This window comes from Lipophrys pholis, assembly GCF_963383615.2.
Source record: "Lipophrys pholis genome assembly, chromosome: 9".
Taxonomy (NCBI): Eukaryota; Metazoa; Chordata; class Actinopteri; order Blenniiformes; family Blenniidae; genus Lipophrys; species Lipophrys pholis.
The window spans coordinates 8,132,080-8,150,335 of record NC_137639.1 but is presented as its reverse complement, the minus strand read 5'-3'; the positions used below and the strand labels follow the sequence as shown (position 1 = coordinate 8,150,335).

Sequence of the window (18,256 nt, the reverse complement as noted above, 5' to 3'; positions counted from 1 at the left end):
TTGTCCCTGAACACTGAAAGTATTCTCCAGCTAATCAGATGTTTCCTGTGTCTTTTCTCATCCCGCTCTCTTTTTTTTTTTTGTCCCTCTCTTTTAGGCGGATGACGTTCGCGCAAGTCCCGCCGAAGCTGGAGATACACATGAAAACCTAATATGAGGAAATCCGCAGGATTAAAAGCGAAAATGTGGCGACTCTGATGCAAACCACTCTCAAGCGTTCCCCCGTCTCTGATAAAATGATGTCCTGAGAGTGGGGGGGATCCTCTCAAGAGATTGTGGAATCTCTTGTTATAGATTATATGCAAGGTTTTTTCCGCCTTAATAAAAGCAAATGATTAGTTGCTTTTATGGATTGACTAACTGAAGATGGATTCACCGCGTGGAAGTCATTAAGTCAACTAAAACCCGCTGCTTTGTGTGCAGCTAGGTCGCTGGCTGATTGAAAGAGGAGAGCAATTTAATTGACCAGCAAAAGCCTCACCAGATATCCCTAGATGTGCAGCTGCAGATAACAGTAGTTCCGAGTGTTTTTGAGCCAGGTAGACAGGGTAGTTTTCATTCTTTTGTTGTTGTTTTTTTTTTTAAACACCATGAATCCGAGAGACAGTGTGGAGGTGATGGAGACCCGGGCAGGAGGTCAGAAGGAGAAGCTGAGTGTAGATAACAAGGCCAACCCTGAGAGAGAGATGGAGGGAGACGACGACAAAGTTCCCGGCACGTACGACTGCAACATCTGCGGGCGCAGCTTCCCGTTCCTCAGCTCTCTGTCGCAGCACATGAGGCGCCACACGGGCGCCCGCCCCTACAAATGCCCCTACTGCGACCACCGGGCCTCGCAGAAGGGCAACCTCAAAGTCCACATCCGCAGCCACAAACTGGGCACGCTGTCCAGCCACCACTCCAACGAAGACGAAGAGGGCGGGGCCGAGGAGGAGGAGATGAGGGTATCTGAGGGTCTCGACGGAGGGACCAGCCCGACCAAGAGCAGCTCTGCCTGCAACCGCATGATCAACGGGGACAGTGGCGAGGAGAGTCGGAGGAAAATGCCCGCAAGGAGCATGAAAAGAGAAAAGACCGTCTCTGACCAGCGGCCTTTCTGCTGCCGCCTGTGTGGCTACGAGGCCCAGCGGGAGGACCAGCTCCTCAGCCACATCGAGAAGGTACACATCACCGCCGACGCCGAAGAGGAGACGGCGGTTAAAGAGGAGGCTGTGGCCGAACCCGACGCCATCCAGCCTCAGAGCGATGGGACGTTCCCCTGTGAAACCTGCGGGCAGATCTTCTCCCAGGCCTGGTTCCTGAAGTCGCACATGAAGAAACACGCAGGGATCCTCGACCACTGCTGCCGCATTTGCGGGAGACGTTTCCGTGAAGCTTGGTTTCTCAAATCTCACATGAAGACGCACAATACCAAATCCAGGTCAAGATCGAAAGCGGACACGGCTGAACATCCAGTCACCATCAACGACGTGGCCCAAGATCTGGATGTTGTTAGTAACTCAGTTACTTCTGTTTATCAGGTCTGCTCCAAATGTGGGAACCTGTTTCACTGCAAAGAGAGCCTGAGAGCCCATGACAAAGTTCACAGTGTCAGCTATGGCCGGAAATCCCTCAGTCAGTGCAGGCCGAGCGATGATGAAGACTCCCCAGCTGCTAAAAGACGTTTGCTAGACTACTTGAGCCTCCAGCCTGCTGAAGGAAAGACCCCGGATGAAGAGGAGGACTGTGAGAACAAGATCCTGGGTCAAAGAATCCCAGAGCTCGATCCGGTTTGCAGTTACCAGGCCTGGCAGTTGGCCACGAAAGGAAAGGTTGTGGAGCCAGTGGAGCCCAGTTACAAGGCCTCCTGTGGGGGTGGAAGCATGGGGGAGGAGGCACTGGCCGGCGCTTCTGTGGTCTTCGAGAAGGAGAGCAGTCGTTACGTCCTGCAAAGTCAGGGGAAACGCAGCACAGGCAGACGCAGCAGCTCCGGGCTGGGTAGCCACGCGTCGTCAGGGGATCGCACGCCAGAGAGCCTCAGCGACTCGGAGTACCGGCCCTCGTCCCGGCAGGACAGGCGGCGACCGTCACAGTCGCACGCTGCCTCCAAGACCAACGAATGCTTCGAGTGCGGCAAGGTGTTCCGCAGCCGTCACCAGATGATGGTCCACCAGCGGGTCCACAGAAAGGACGGGGGCAGGGCGTCACTGGGGGACAAGGAAAGGACTCCCAGAGACGAACGGTGGGGCTCCACAAGCGATCCGGAATCAGGCTCACCCAGTCGGCCGAGCACCCCGGGGTACGGCGACTCTCCGCCAGCCTCGACTCTTGGAGACCAGGCCTCAGAGATGGGGACGTCGAACTCTGGAGAGCTCGCAGGTGAGTGAACTGCTCAGTTAATCTTTATGGGTTTTTAAACCTTTTACTACCTTGAAACAGTCATAAAAAAATATAATCAAAGCAACAATGTATAGACAATAAAAATAATTATCGTATTTGATTGATGAGCTTTTGGTATCTCAAATGATTAGAGTCTTACTTTGTTGTTTTGCTTAGTGATTAAGGCCTATAGTGCAGTGATTCCCAACCAGGGAGGCCCCGACCCCCACGTTGGGGGAGGGGCACCAAAGATCAATGGGGGGGGGGGGGTCATAAAGCAGTCTTGATTTTAAAGGTATAACATTTTTTTATGTTTTAAAAATAGGTGAGTCAACATTTAATTAATGTATGTAACAAAACTACCTTTTTTAAGTGTTTAGATTAAAAGTGCAATATACACAGAAGTTTGTTCACAAAGTAAACAGCGGGAGAAAAAAAAAAAAATGGCGGCTTGTAAAGCCAGAGAGAGAAAAATAAAAAAGAGCGCACCAAGAGAGCGACATAGCGTTTGGCTTCATTGAAGCAATGGACAAAATTAGAGCTGAATGCATCTTTTGTGGTGAAAAATTGGCCCATGAAAGTTTGAAACTGTGCCAGCTGAAGCAGCACCAGGCCACCGAACACCCCGAGACGGTGTGTCAACCCAAAGAGTTTATCCTCACAGAAAAAAGAACTCATGGTTACAGAATATAACAAAGAAACTGTATTTCACATGTAGAGTGTTATAAGGTTTCTTCAACTTTTTTTGGGGGGGGGCTGTGGTGGGGGTTGGGGTTGCATAAGTTTACAATGAGGAACCACTGCTATAGTCAATACTTCTTTTTATTTTCAACCGTTGTTGACTCAATGCTCCACCATGAATCAGTCGAAAACAAACCGTATAGAAACACTTTGCTGGATTGTTGGTGGCAGAATTGACTGCAGGCCTTTTCCAGCCTCCCACTCAGGCCTCTGTCACTTTGTAGTAAACATCTGTTGATGAAATGGGCTTTGTGAGGGTGCAGATGGAGTGGAAAGTAGAGCCACCATGTGGTCACACACTGGTATTACATCACAGTGGCTTACAAAAAGAGTTGCACACAAATGCCATCAAATATGGTCTATAAACTTTGATTGCTACCGGGGAGCCTGTTTTACAGTCGTGCTGTTATTGTGTATAACGGAATCACTGTGCTTAGCAGTGAAATGAAACTTTGTGCCTTTCAGTAGCATGGCAGCAAAAGCGGGGAGCATTTTTGGAATACCTATCATTTTTTCACCTCCACAACCAATAAACACGGCGGAGCAAAAAAGAAGAAAACCCCTCGGTGCAAACGGCAAAACACCATAATCACAGCTGAAATACGGGGAGGCATCCCCGTGTTTTCACAGCAGCCCGTGTCTCGGCTTTCCAACTTGCCGAAAACTCCATTCGTACAGACCAGAAACAGTCAGCAACAAAGACTCATACTGATTGTTTCCGTCCGTCCCTGTTCGCACAGACATTCAAAAATAGGAGCAGCATTTCTTTCAGGCCTGATCGAGCTGTGTGCTATTTCAGGTCTTCCTGTCTCAGGAAACCCCCCCCACCCCCTTTATCTGTGTGTGAATGTGCTTTTTTGCTCTCTGCTTTATATCTTAGCTATGAAAATATGTCTGTATGTTTCTTCTGAGCCATTAGACTTATTTCAACAATCAGGAGCATGTATGAAAACATCTTAGACAGTCCGATAACGCCCAACAACTGAAAGCATTTTTATATTTTTTATTTTTATTAGCGCAGTGAGGAATTCTCTCTCTCCACAACAAGAACATCCTGCTATCTGGTTTCAGGAACTGCATTTAGCTCAATATACAGCGTCTCCTTCATACATTGTACGTAAATGTTATTTAATTGAAACTATCATGACTCGTTTAAGGATATTCTGGCGTCTCCACATGCAAGACTCTGGTTGGCGTCCCTCCTCGTCCCCCACTGACTTCTTCCCTAATCTCTAAGGTTACCTCCTGTGCCACTTCCACTGCCACTCATCCACTCTTCTTACCTACTGAGCCCGCCTGGCTGCCTGATGTCTGAGGGATTGGTTATTTATAGTGTCACCTCCCATCTCCCATTGGCAGGAGGATGCAGAGGACACCTCAAATGATCACAGCTTTGACTGCTATTAAAGCGAGTTGCTTTTAATTTTTTAATGCAAGAATGGATTCTACTCAGAATTAGACATATAATCTGTATAAGCAGGTGGAATATTTTGGGTGGAGAGGTCATGACAACGTGGAGAGGTTCCCATTTCTGATGTCCCCCCCAATAAAGGAATAATACAAGTATGGACTTAATTAGGAAAACATATAGGTCCTGCCAATAAACTAACCATTGGCATGGTGTGTGAAGCTGTGTGTGTTCATCCCCGCTGCCAACAGGAAGTCAGATGAAAAACAGATGGCAGGTTACTGCTGTTATGGCGATGAGGAGGGGAGGAGGTCGTGGAGAGTACAACAATCTACTGCTTACCCAGTTTTAGTGATTGTATGTGATGCAGGGGTTTGATTTTATGCTGATACCTCTTTACAAGTATATCTACTGCCATCCTCAAAGCTTGAGACTATATTCTTTACCACCATCATGACACTTTACAATACTGAAACGGCATGAGGAAGCATACAGACGTTCTAAAAAGGAAGGAAAAAAAACATTTGAATGTGTCTCCATCTGCTTTGATGTGAATATTGCTATTCTCTTGATTCTCTAAGAACCTGGACAGAAAGTTTTCCAGTAATAGCAGAAAGGAAATTTACACAAAGTCCTAAAGCGCCATCTAGTGGGAAGTTTAAAAAGCTGCATTTGAAAGACGATACTTGTGTTTCGAGGTGGATGTACAGACCAGAATAATTCCAACATGCATCTCACAATAACTAAATCAAACACAGCCGTATTAGACTTGATAATCCCACTGAAGATGGGAATTTTTTTTTAAACTGTAAGTTTTCGTTTGGGCGGTATGTTGGTGCAGTGTGTTCTCAACCCATGTATGATGGATAACCTCTGAGCTGACAGTAGATGTTTGTTGGGGATTTTTCTGTGGAAAATATATGAAGGACTAACAAGTTTTTTTGCAGTTTTAACCTGCTCTCATAAGCCATTGGTAAAATATTGATGGAAAGATGTACAGTTATGTTTGACTATTTCCCACCAGATGGACCGTAAGAAAAATTTTACAACTTGCAGACATTGGTTCACGTAAAAACTTAAAAAAAAAACGTTTGTACACAGTTCATCTTATGGTCTCTGTGTGTTAAACAAATGTTTTCGCAGCAAGACTCATTTTCGTTGCGCAAATTTATGATTTTTCTTGTAACATTAACATCAATATATTAGCAGCAGACATGGAAAGATTATTGACCATTTGTAATCAAGTACAACAAATGCCACTTTGTTTGAATTGTACTTGAGTACACGATAAAGTACTGTTGGTGAAACATTAAAGTATTAGTTACTTCTTAACCACATATTGTTGCATTGTCAGTGACTGGTATAAGGTTCAACTCACCTGTATAAAAAATAAGCACTCTCAGATTTCTCAGACAAACAGACATTATTAACAGACAAACATTATTAAAAGAAGTTAAGCGATTGTTTCTACACATTTTGAGTTTTCTCATATGAAACTTATTGATAGAAAAGAATTCAAATTCTGGACCTGCTCAGTGCAGACATCTGATTTAACAGTACAAGTACTCTGCAATAGTACCCGATTACTAATTTCTTCCCCTGATTAGTAGTGATTATTGTATCATGTCCACATTAAGAGGATATTGAATCATTGAGAAACACTGCAGCCTGGTGGTTGTTTGCTTGAACTGCATGAGGATGAAGTGACAACATCTGTTGTGGCCAGAAGGAGCAACATGCAGTGGTTTTATTGGCAGATCATTTGACTTGAGTGTTGTTTCTCTCCCTCCAGATGAAAAGCCGTATGTCTGCAGCCTGTGCGACTTCGTCACCGCCGAGTCACAGGTCTACCTGACTCACGTCCGTGTCCAACACCCGGCGGCCTCCAAAGACAGACCGGGCTCCGCCTCCAGCCCCGGCACTGGTCCGGACAGAGGCGGCCCCAGCGGCTATCCCAAACTGAAGAGAGCTCTCCTACAGGGGACGAACCGCTCGGCGTCGCCTCCTGCTTACCTCTCGGCTCGATCCTCTCCCCTGGACCCCGGCATGACCCCCGTGGATCTGTGCGTGAGGGCCGAAGGCATCCGGGGCGTCGCCTCCTCGGCGTCGGACAGGAAAAGCCTCCCCAGTCACAAGTGCTCCTTCTGCTCCCACTCCACCCGCTACCCCGAGGTGCTGTGGATGCACCAGACTGTGGCCCACCGCATCAACAGCAGCAGCTCCAATCTGGCTCCGAAATGGGCTCCTAAAAACAACTCCAAGGGCTCCAGGGACAGCTTGTTATCCTCCAGGAGACGCACTGGACCTCCGCCAGTCCTGGAAGGGAAGGAGTGCCAGCCGCTGCCTCCACTGAAGCGCGCCCAGCGTACCCGGCCTCCAGCCGGCTCCGCCGAGGTGCCGAAGAAGAGCCGGCCGGCCACTCATGCAGCGACACCGTCATCATCTTCGACCCCCTCTCGGGCCTCCTCCTCGTCTTCCTCCTCCTCCTCCTCTTCCTCCACCTCAGCGGGGAGAGTTCCCGTGCGGCCGGGCAGCAGCGCCATCAGGCACACAGACGAGCAGAGCCACCAGGCCCGCTTCAGACCCAAAGTGGACATGTACCCTCGGGGAAGCTCTCTCTCCTTAGAGAAGAACACTGGCGCCCCGTCTCGATCCTCAGCCCCGAGTCCCGGCTCCGCCACCGCCTCCAGAGGGAGCGACCGCTACCTGATGCCGCAGGAGGGTCTGGGCTTCATGCTGTCCAGCAAGCACGGCCTGGCAGAGTACAGCCGAGCCCGGGGGCCGCCTCAACACCACCACCAACACCACCACCACCATCCGCCACTCCTCAACTCCCACAGCCAGGGGCGGCTCAACACTACAAGGCCCAGCACCGTCATCAGCAACAGTTCCGCCATGGGCCACAGCTACGGCAACCCGCACGCACAAGGGAGCGCCCTGCAAAGTTCCCCCTCACCCTCCTCCTCTTCCTCCTCCGCCTCGTCGCTACCTTCAGAGGCTCGTGGAGACGTCAAGCAGGAGCCGGTCGCCGAGGCTCCGGAGATGCCAAACGACGTCCTCGGCTTCCTGAAAAACTACAGCCCGCACGAGCTGGCGGCCCTGTACCACCGCTGGGGCGCGGCCAACGCCCTGTTGGATCCCACAGGTGAGCTCTCGGGGTCGGTTTGAAAAAAGTTTTTTTTCCATTTTGTTGATGAAAACTTGAAAGCGCGTCTTTTCAGAACCCCCCCCCCCCCCCCACCGTCGTCAGCTCATGTGCACGATACCCAAAGAGGAAATGCCAAATGTCAGGAGGTGTAGAGGAATGTTTTCCAGCGACTGAGCGACTTGTTTCTGAGCTGACCTGATCGTGCCTGACAGGCCAACGGAGAAAAAGACCAGCAGGCCCTCGGATCGGCCCTAAATGTAGGAACCGCGTAGAATAGGTAGTGCCCTGCCTCACGCTACAGCTCACCATCTGGCAGGAAGTGATTGACAGGCCCGGGCGCTGCTCTGTTCTGATGAGGGTTTTAATAATGAAGAGGAGATCCATTAAATGAGTGTGCACATGTGTTTGTATCTGGGGCAGCATGTTTGTCCATATGTGCTGGGTGTTTCAAAAGGAGCATGTGTGTGTGTGTATGTGTGTGTGTGTGTGTGTGTTGTTTTTTTACATGAAAGACGTGAGAGAACCTTTGCTACTCTCAGGTCTGCGAGGCATGCCTAGTCTCAGCTCCACTCTCCCAGAAAGCTGTCACAAACTGTTTAGGTCACGGCTCCGCCTGACGAGAGGCTCGCACAGATGCGAGTGGAGGGAGGCGAGGCAGAGGGAGAGAGAGCGAACGAACAGGAGAGGCAAAGAGAGAGATGAGACAGAATAATTACCCCACCAGCTGCTTTGGAAATGGTCATTACCGAACATCCGTATTATTTGCCCATTTTCGGCTGTGTCTCCGAGGTCAAGTGGGGCTGTGCGGAGCCAGGGGTCAAAGACAACAGCCCCAGAGCAGACGCATGACATCGCTGTCACCCGTCCAGGCGCATATCGTCACGGTCTGCCTTAGCCCTTTGAGTCACATGCTATAAAGTGACCTTTTTTGAGCAACTGAGTCTTTCTCCCTTTTCTCTCTCTCTCTCTCTCCCTCTAATACCAGTGTGTGCGCGTCGGCCTGTGTTTGCCGTCCAGCTCTGTCTTGTCTTTCATTAGTGCATCAGTGAGAAGGGCTGGCGGCCCGGAGTAGAAGTGGAGTATCCAGAGGCCAGCAGCCAGGCTGCCAGAGACACTCTCTGTCACCTCCTCCGCCTCCCCCATCCTCCTTGTCCCTGCTGTGTATCAGCCCCCCCCCCCCCCCCCCCCCCCGACCTCCCTCCCTCCCAACCTGCAGGAAGACACACACAAACATACAACTCGTGTCCAGGTATAAGCCAGCATCTGTGCTCTGGGCGCTCATGTTGGTGAGCACCTCCCCTTCAATCCCCGAGGCTCATTATCTGTCAGCAAGAGAGGTCAGAGGACTGTGTGTGTGTGTGTGTGTGTGTTTGTGTGTGTGTGTGTGTGTGTGTGTGTGTGTGTGTGTGTGTGTGTGTGTGTGTGTGTGTGTGTGTGTGTGTGTGTGTGTGTGTGTGTGTGTGTGTGTGTGTGTGTGTGTGTGTGTGTGTGTGTGTGTGTGTGTGTGTGTGTGTGTGTGTGTGTGTAATGGTCCAAATGTCATTAACTGGATCCAGCCGTCTTTAAATGCCTCCTCCAATGCGACCTGGAAGAAGGATTTGCAACCTAACGTGAGCGACGTGCCTTTACAGCACAAGATATGGGAATGATGAGGCTCGGACGTCCTTCACGGAGCATCCATTACGCCGAGAGTCTGCTCCGTTAGCCTCTCAGTATGCCTTGCATCTGCTTTGCCAAACACAGTCGGGCCTCCCGTCCCTTAACAATTAATTTCCCGGTGGCACTTCTCTTATAGCTCCTCATTATAGCTTCAGAGCTCTCGTTAGCCTGCGAGGAGGTAAAACTTGGTTGATTTCCTTTTTTTATCGTCTCAGGTTTCAGGTCGATCTAAAAGTTAAGTTCCATGTACTATTTTAAAATAGAAAGGCCTTCAAGGTTTCTGTGAGGGAATTCGTGTGCGATAATGTTGAATACTGGGATGATTTGTGACGGATACATAGACTTAAATATATGACGGATATGACTTTTTGGGTATTGATTTCCCTTAATTATTTAGAGAGCACTTCAACACCAGGAGACAGTGGGGGATTTTTGAGAAAGAGGAAGAAATAATGACCAAAACTGGGTTATTTCACTAAAACACACATTTTTAGAACCGACTTTGTTGTGAGTGTAAATGGGGAGAAAGGAAAAGGATCCATCTATCCATCTATCCATCCATCTATCCATCCATCCATCCATCCATCCATCCATCCATCCATCCATCCATCTAGAATTAACATGTGATGTTGAGAGAAACTTAGATTTCATGAATGGAAAAGAAAAACAATGCAGATTTAACATTTCCTGCTGTCATGTGACAGGATTTATAACCTTTAAGAGCATCAGGATTCAACAAGTTACCTCTCTTTGCCAATAACAAGTAAAGGTGACCGGACTTACTGTGGTGTCAGTGTTGTATGTCGGTGTGTGTGTGTGTGTGTGTGTGTGTGTGTGTGTGTGTGTGTGTGTGTGTGTGTGTGTGTGTGTGTGTGTGTGTGTGTGTGTGTGTGTGTGTGTGTGTGTGTGTGTGTGTAAAAATGTAGAATTTGTGCGTCACTTTCTCTTTTGGACCAACACACACACACATACACATATATATACAACTTTTGAAACACAGGCACATGCCTACACACACACACACACACACACACACACACACACAGACACACACACACACCTGACATGTGACACACGGGCAGCGGAGCGGGCACATCACAGCCGGGGCGTTTTAATTGCCTGTAATTTATGCGGTGTGTGTGTGTGCCGTGTGTGTCTGGTTGTCAGGCTCTGAGATGATGCTGTGTGACAGCTGCAGTCCAGCCCCCGGAGCTAGCCGCTCATAATGACACATTAGACATACTAATGATGCCTGCGCGAGTCCACTACTGATGCTACCTACCTGCAGTCGCTGCTGCTGCAGCCGCGCGCCGCGCTCACGTGCTCCCACGCACTATTCCTGACCTTTAAGTCTCCATTCAAGGCCCGTGAACGCTGCGAAGAGGACCCGTGGAGCCTGTGTCCACATGTTAGCTTGCGTGACCAAGTATTGTTGAATCCAGATGTACGCGTTCACCATTTCATGTTGTCGATTTACACTAAATTAGCGAGCCCTCGACTGAATTGTGTGTGTCTGTGTTTCCTGTGTTTGTGCGATCAGGAATGTTTCGGTCTCTCATACGGCAGGGGCAGTATTTCTGCCACGAGTGCGGGAAGAGTTTCAGCCAGCCCAGCCACCTGCGCACTCACATGAGGTCCCATACAGGTAAATACATCACACACACACACACACACACACACATCAACACACACTCGAACTCAGCATTTTTTGCGCTTTCGTGTCAGGAAAGTTGTGCGTTTTGGAAAAATGCTGAGAAAGTTGTGTTTTCAGCGTCTCCGAACACGGCTGTTGTATAAACGAACGCCGAAAACACGGATGCAGGTTTCTGCGTTTTCACTCGGAAACGTTAAAACGGGGCCACGGCTACAATTCCCGCGTGCCGGTTGTTTTTGTTGTCACCTTGCAGGACCCGCGTCAACCTACGACTTGGTTCACCTGCAGTGACTTCAGTGCAGCTCAAATAACAAAGCTAACAACCACGCTAATAACTCACTCAGTAATGATAATTACAGCACTGAAACAGTTTTGAGAAAAAAAAAAAAAAAACCTTCAACAAAACCAGGTCAAGAAGCAAAACAATTTCGTGCAAAATGATGACAGGGTGACTTGTTGCCATGGTGACAGTATTAAAGATGGACCTCTTTAGTTTTGGTTTGAGGGTTAGTATCGGTTTGTTAAAAATACTCCATTACTTTCAGAATATACATTAATTAACTGAAACACTGATTTAAAAAAAAAAAAAAAGTGTTTAAATGTCCTTTCATTTGTAGGATTTGTGTTCCCTACCATTTTGAGTCAAATTTTAATTGAAATGATTTCAAAAACATGGAAATAGCTGTTATTTAAGGCTCTATCTCCCTGACTGAATCGCTGATGTCTGTTTTATCATCTCATAGAGGTGGAATCATAATGCACACCTCTCCTGTGTTCTTACCTGGAAACTACAAGCATACGTCCACTGTAGTTTTACTGTACCGAGGGCAGTAAAACATGATGCCTTGGAGTTATATATATATATATATATATATATATATATATATATGTTAAAGTTTGAAGAGTCAATCAAAAGTGACGTCTTCTGAACCCTGTGTGGCCCTAATGTGACGCTACTGACCACAGTGAAGGTCATTAACACACATTACAGTGTCAGCAAAGCCACAGTCTGATGGTCTGTTAACCTATGAAACCTTCGTGGCACACAAAGGACTTCACACCATCTGCTGACACGAGCCACATTTGATTTGAGATATATCGCCCACCTGGACCAATGAGAATAATTGGGAGAATTAACAGGTGTTTTAAAGTTCTAGTAGTAAACGTGAGTTTCCACGGCCATACACAGCTAATTTCAAATTATTTTGAAGTTTCAGTTTCCAATGTTTTCGACCCAAAGATCCCAGATCGTCCGTAAGAAAGTCATCTCTGATTGACCAAATTCAGGTGGATACTCCCACTCCCACAACCTCAGATCAGGCAACCCCCCCCCGCCCAATACCCCCCGATGATCTGACCCCAGGTTGGAGGCCACAGTTGTTAAGGCTAAATGCACGGTAATGGAGCTTTAAAAGCATCAGTGAGGGAAGTGAATGAGGACAGAGTCACTATCCTGCTTTAACCTGCACAGCCCAACCGGCTGCTTCCTATTCATACACTCTTAGATATTCCAAGTTTTTTTTTTTTTTTGTTTTGGCCACTTCTTCAGAATCCCTATACCACCTGTGCACACACACACACCACACAACACACACACACACACACACACACACACACACACACACACACACACACACACACACACACACACACACACACACACACACACACACACACACACACACACACACACACACACACACACACACACACACCTCAGATCCCTCGCAGCTCCATCCACACACAAACCTAGACATGAGATATAGAAAATATATGCAAGAGTGGGTGGTTCGGGTGTGTGTGTGTGGGGGGGTATCACATTCCAACCAATATTTCACGGTCTGCCTCCGCGTGCGACCGCGACGTCCCCGCACACCACCCAAATAAATCAGAGCAGATCTTTTTTTGTTCAGCTGAGTGTGACAGGCGGTCTGTGAGTCCTTCCCCGCCCTGGGCTGGGCAGCTGTCTCTATTTTTTAAACTGAGACATGATTTGCTCCGGATACTGACCTGTGACAAATTGTATACATTATTAATCACATGTCAATTAGAGAGATGGAATTGCGCATTCTAATGAAGCAGAACAGCATTTCTCCACGGCAACAAAAAAAAAAGAAAAAGAAAGAATCCTCCCGAAACCATTTGCATGCATCCCGGTGCCACTCACTAAACTGACGTCCCGGCTTCCTCCTGCACTTTTTCTTTACTTCCTCTTCCCTTCTTTGACCTCTGACCTCTTTCTGATCCTGCTGCATATCACCTCTCCTTCTTCCACACGGCTGTTCTCTCTATTTTCCTCATCGAGACTTTTCCTTTTATTCCCCTTCTCGGCTGCATGATCGCCGTCCTCCCTCCTCCTCCTCCTCCTCCTCCTCCCTCCTTCCTCCTCTCCCGTCCTGTCATGTCCATCAGTCGGGCCTGGCGGTGATGGCAGTAGACAGTGAGATAAGTAGCTTCTTTATTGAGAGTGTGAATGATATGTGGCACAGCCAGTGATTCTAAGTGACAGAGGCCAAATGGTAAGTGATGCAGCGCTCGAGCTCCACCACCACCACCACCCCCCGTCCGCCTCCACTCAACCAAGCCACCCCACCCGATGTAAACACACTAACACACACACACACACACACACACACACACACTGCACTAACACACACTCGCTGCCATGCGCAGGCTCTGTAAACAGCCGCTCCGGCTGTAATTAATGTTGTCACCGACAGTTGTCGTCAGCGCGGACGTGCACGTGCAGAAAAGGCCAGCCACCCCGAGGCCTCCATTAACATGCGTCATATTAAATCAAAGGACTCGCCTCCACCAGGTTCCATCATCATCATCGTCATCATCATCATCACCATCATCATTGCCAGCTCGCCTCTATTAACCAGGGTGCTGGTGCTATTGTGTGCGGGTGGTGGTGGAAGAGAGATTAAAAGAAAAATAAATAAATAAAATGCTTGTGTGGATCTGGTAGAGCGTTTAACCAAATGCCCTCCTCCCCCCCCCTCCCCCCTCCCCCCTCCCCCCCATCCCCCATCCTCCTCCTTCTCCCCCCACAGTTGGGTTTGATTTTAACGGACTCCACAGAGGTACTGACGCTCACACCACCACCGCTTCTGAAGCTCCCAAACAAGTATGTGGCACAATGGCTAATCACCGGGCTCCCTCATCGCTTCTGCATGTCTCTGATTGTTACTGTCTCACCGCTGCACGTGTGTGCGTGGACGTGTGTACGTGTGTTTGCACATCTGTGTCAGCGATGCCCATCTTTGAATGTGTTTTGTTTTCTTCCCTTTGTTCACCTGCCATTCCTGACACGCCGCAGGATCACTCCTGACACCGGCCTGCGCGTCCTGCCTCACATTGATAAGCTTCAGATTTGCCTCCACAGTGTCCGCGACTTCCTCTTGCCATGATTCCATTCTCAGGATGGGTTTGATATGTGAACATTTCCCTCGCCAGGCATATTGTTATCGCTGAAATTCAACCTGTAGCTACGCCACAGATAATTTCTGAAACTTGTTAATAACAGATAAAGTTGTGAAAATACAGGCTGTCTAACATTCAGAACACTCGCTGGGAATTATTATTCATTTGTGTTTTTCTTCCTCTGTCTTGCGTTTGTTGGCTCATCTAATTCTTTCTCGTCTATTTGAATTGTGAACATTAATATTTGACTGAACCTCTCTCCAAATAATAAGATATTCAATGAAAGAAGCTGCTGAAGTGATGCAAAACAACTTTATTTGAGCATTATCCAACATTAATTCTCATGTTTCCACTAAAACAGGGGGTGTCAAACATAAGGCCAGTGGGACAAAACTGTGCCGCAAAGAGGCTCCAATCGTCCCACCAAGCAAACTGGAAACATTTCAACGCAAACATCGATTTCTAAAGAGTAGCGGACACAATACAACACAGAGACCCTGAGATCCTACATTGCAGTAAATGCAAACGAGCATTAAGTCTGAAAGCCACACTGTCAGGCTGCGTTTGTAAAAACACCCATAATGCAACAGCGACTGAAGTCCTGTATTCAGTACTGAAAGTTGTTTTTTTTTAAATTGGTTTTATGCAGCCGTTTTCAGTAGCATTTGTTTGGTTTTGTGAAAATATAGAAATCTTCATCACATAGTTTAATTTGAAAGGATTTTAGACAGTATTTGAACTTTCCGGCCCACTCATGATGATATTAGGCTGTATAGTGTGTGGCCCCTGAAATAACGTGTGTTTGCTTAAAACCTGCTTTAAACCTTCAACTAGAGTTTAAGTTTAAGAGTTTAAACTACGTCAAACTAACTCTGCTCGCAGCAGCAGCTGCAGTAGCGTCGCATCAAACTTCATCAGAAGCCAAAAGTACATTTTAGCTTTGAGCAACGAGCATCAGGAGACCCGAGGTAAAGCGACTGGTTGATTCATGGGTCAGTTCAGCCACTCAAACATCCGTAGGCAGAGTTTCTGCTCATAATTTTATCATTCTGGTCACGCTTTAAGCATACAAAATCACTGCTTCTGGCTCCTGAAACACGACGTGTTTTCCCAGTTGCTCTTGATTTTCCATCTCTGAAGCGAGGATTGTTACATTTATTGGCTTCCCCAGCAGACAGTAAAGCAGAACCTTAGATCCTCCTTAAAATAACAGTTTGTACGTGGTTTCAGAACCACTTTTTTTCTGGTTGATCACTAACACTACGTTTTGCCGTCTTGGAATCTTTTCCTGATCGATAACAGTGGTTGGGAACGACGTCGTCACGCGCGTTTCGTAGTTTGGATACGTTTCACGAGAGAAGATGACAACCGAGCAACTTGCAATACTTGCAGGGTGGATATTCCATCAAAGGGAGGAAATACAACCAATGTGCTGAAGGATTTGCACACACAGCAGCAATAACTTTGAATGAATGTCGTGTTTTGGATCCGCTCCCGGAGTGAATCTCAACCCAGCAGCTGCAGCGGGAATGTTAGCATAGCACGTCCTCCGCTGTTAATACTGCAGGTAACTGCAGATCTTCCTTTTTCTTTTCTTTTTTTTTTTAATGAGAACCGATAAGAGTATCGATGAAGAATAGAAACCGTCAATGTTTTTTTTTATTTTTTTATCAAGTACCTTCCCTATAGTGCTCCGTCCCGTCAGGCCAATCAGAAAAGAGCTGGCTTTAAGACAATCTGGACACTGCAGCGACTCACTACTGCCGCCTAGTGGAAAACGGTGGAAATATTTGAATTCGACATTCCGTAGCGTTAGCCAAAAGCTATCAGTACGATCATTTCCTTTTTGTCAAGGAGCGAGAAACCACGCCTAACTTGTCACCAACATGCACAGACGTGTCATCACCAACATGGATAAAGCTAAAAACCAAACATTATGGTGCGTTTAAGGTTCATTCTGGAACATTACAGTCGTTGGAGGCACTTTACTTTATCAGTGGGAGAATTAGAGGTCAACTTTTAAGTTACTGCAGTGCAGGTATACATGCACACACACACACACACACACACACACACACACACACACACACACACACACACACACACACACACACACACACACACACACACACACACACACACACACACACACACACACACACACACCTGTAGCAAACGTAAACATTACCCTCAGTGTTCTGAGAGTTGAGAAACAGGGATTGATGGGAAGTTGGATCTAAATCTGCTCTGCTTTGACATTCGGAGGGAGCTGCCATCCACACGCTGCGCCTCCGTCTTAATTAATCACACACACACACACACACACAGACACTCAGACGTACTTACACACACACACACACACACTCAGATTTACCGCACTCTATGAATGATGGGAGCAGGCGCCGCGGAGGGGTCCAATTAGATGTAGTGTTGACGCTGCTTTACGGTGACGATAACCTTTAGCATAATGTAGTGCACCGGGCCCGTCAGCCATGTTTTTCTCGCAGGACGATGTCGTGGAGGTTCTCGCTTTCCTCTCACGTCTTGCCCTCGCTGTCTTTCCAGCTGTTTTTTTTTTTTTTTGGGGGGTGTGCGTGTGTGTGTGTGATGTTTCTTTTCCTCCTGCATGATTAATTAGACCTTTTTTTGTTGTTTTTATCTCTTTCGTTCTCCCCCACTCCCCCTCCTTCCTTCTCCTCTATTTCTTTTCTCTCTGTTGCTTTCTGATGATGTATGATAACAGCTATATTTCCCTGTTTCTTCTTCTGGGAGAAGGGTGTGGGGAGGGGCACGGGGAGTCATTTGTTTTCCTGCTTTGATATTCTTCCATTTATCAAAATGATAATTAGGTGCAATTAAATGGCACTCTCATTTGTTTTGCTCAGGTGTGTGTGGCTTTTTTATTCATTTATTTATTTATTTGTTTATTTATTTATTTTCTGCAGAGGTGTCTGTGCCATTGTAGGTCAGTCTAATTAGAAGAGAGTGTATAGAGTGCGTGTAGGTGATTGAGAGAAATATAAGGAGGTGAATGTAGGAACTTCTCAGACAGGGGATGGAGGTGGAGGAGCACCTCCATCTGGGTCAGGATTTAGAACTTTTTTTTTTTTCTTAAGTGAATTTAAGTGGAAATCTTAAACAGTTGACCAGCAAATTCTTTCCTCCACTTCTAGCCGAGTGCTACGTGTCTTGGTTTCTGTTTTGTCTGTATTTGCTTCCTGCTTTTATTCCCATCGCAGCAAAAAAAAAAAAAAAAAAAAAAATCTCATCTTGTGGGCTTTTACATCTCCCTGTACTTTCGTAATGGATTGTGTGTGTGTGTGTGTGTGTGTGTGTGTGTGTGTGTGTGTGTGTGTGTGTGTGTGTGTGTGTGTGTGTGTGTGTGTGTGTGTGTGTGTGTGTGTGTGTGTGTGTGTGTGTGTGTGTGTGTGTGTGTGTGTGTGTGTGTGTGTGTGTGTGTGCGTTCTCCAGGGGAAAGGCCATTCTGCTGCCAGCTCTGCCCATACCGAGCATCTCAGAAAGGGAACCTAAAGACGCACGTCCAGAGCGTCCACCATATGCCTTTTGACAACAGCCAGTACCCGGACGGCAGGAGCCTGTCACAGAGCCAGGAGGACCAAGGAGGAGGAGGAGAAGGAGAAGGAGAAGGAAGAGGACTGGCTGCCAAACACCCACCACCACATCCACAATAACACCAGTAGACCCTTCGGACTGACACCCCCCCCCCCCCCCCCCCCCCACACACACACACACACCAAAACCTCCCCTTCCTGAGCGTCTCTTTCCCCCTGTCGTCCTTTTCATGACCTTTTTCAAAGGTTCTCGTAGTTTTGGGAAGTTTATTTTTCACCCTACAGACTTT

At 47.5% G+C, this 18,256-nt stretch overlaps 1 protein-coding gene across 1 annotated transcript; it reads left to right on the top strand.

Annotated features, from left to right (window-relative positions):
- Window positions 1–590: 590 nt before the first annotated feature.
- Window positions 591–18,045, top strand: LOC308114573 (zinc finger protein 516-like; the record flags this gene model as incomplete). Its single annotated transcript, XM_080471570.1, has 5 exons — window positions 591–2,358; window positions 6,300–7,652; window positions 10,855–10,959; window positions 14,025–14,098; window positions 17,866–18,045. 5 exons carry the CDS (start codon window positions 591–593, stop codon window positions 17,923–17,925), a joined length of 3,360 nt encoding a protein of 1,119 aa, XP_080327696.1. The 3' UTR covers window positions 17,926–18,045.
- Between the last annotated feature and the right edge of the window lie 211 nt (window positions 18,046–18,256).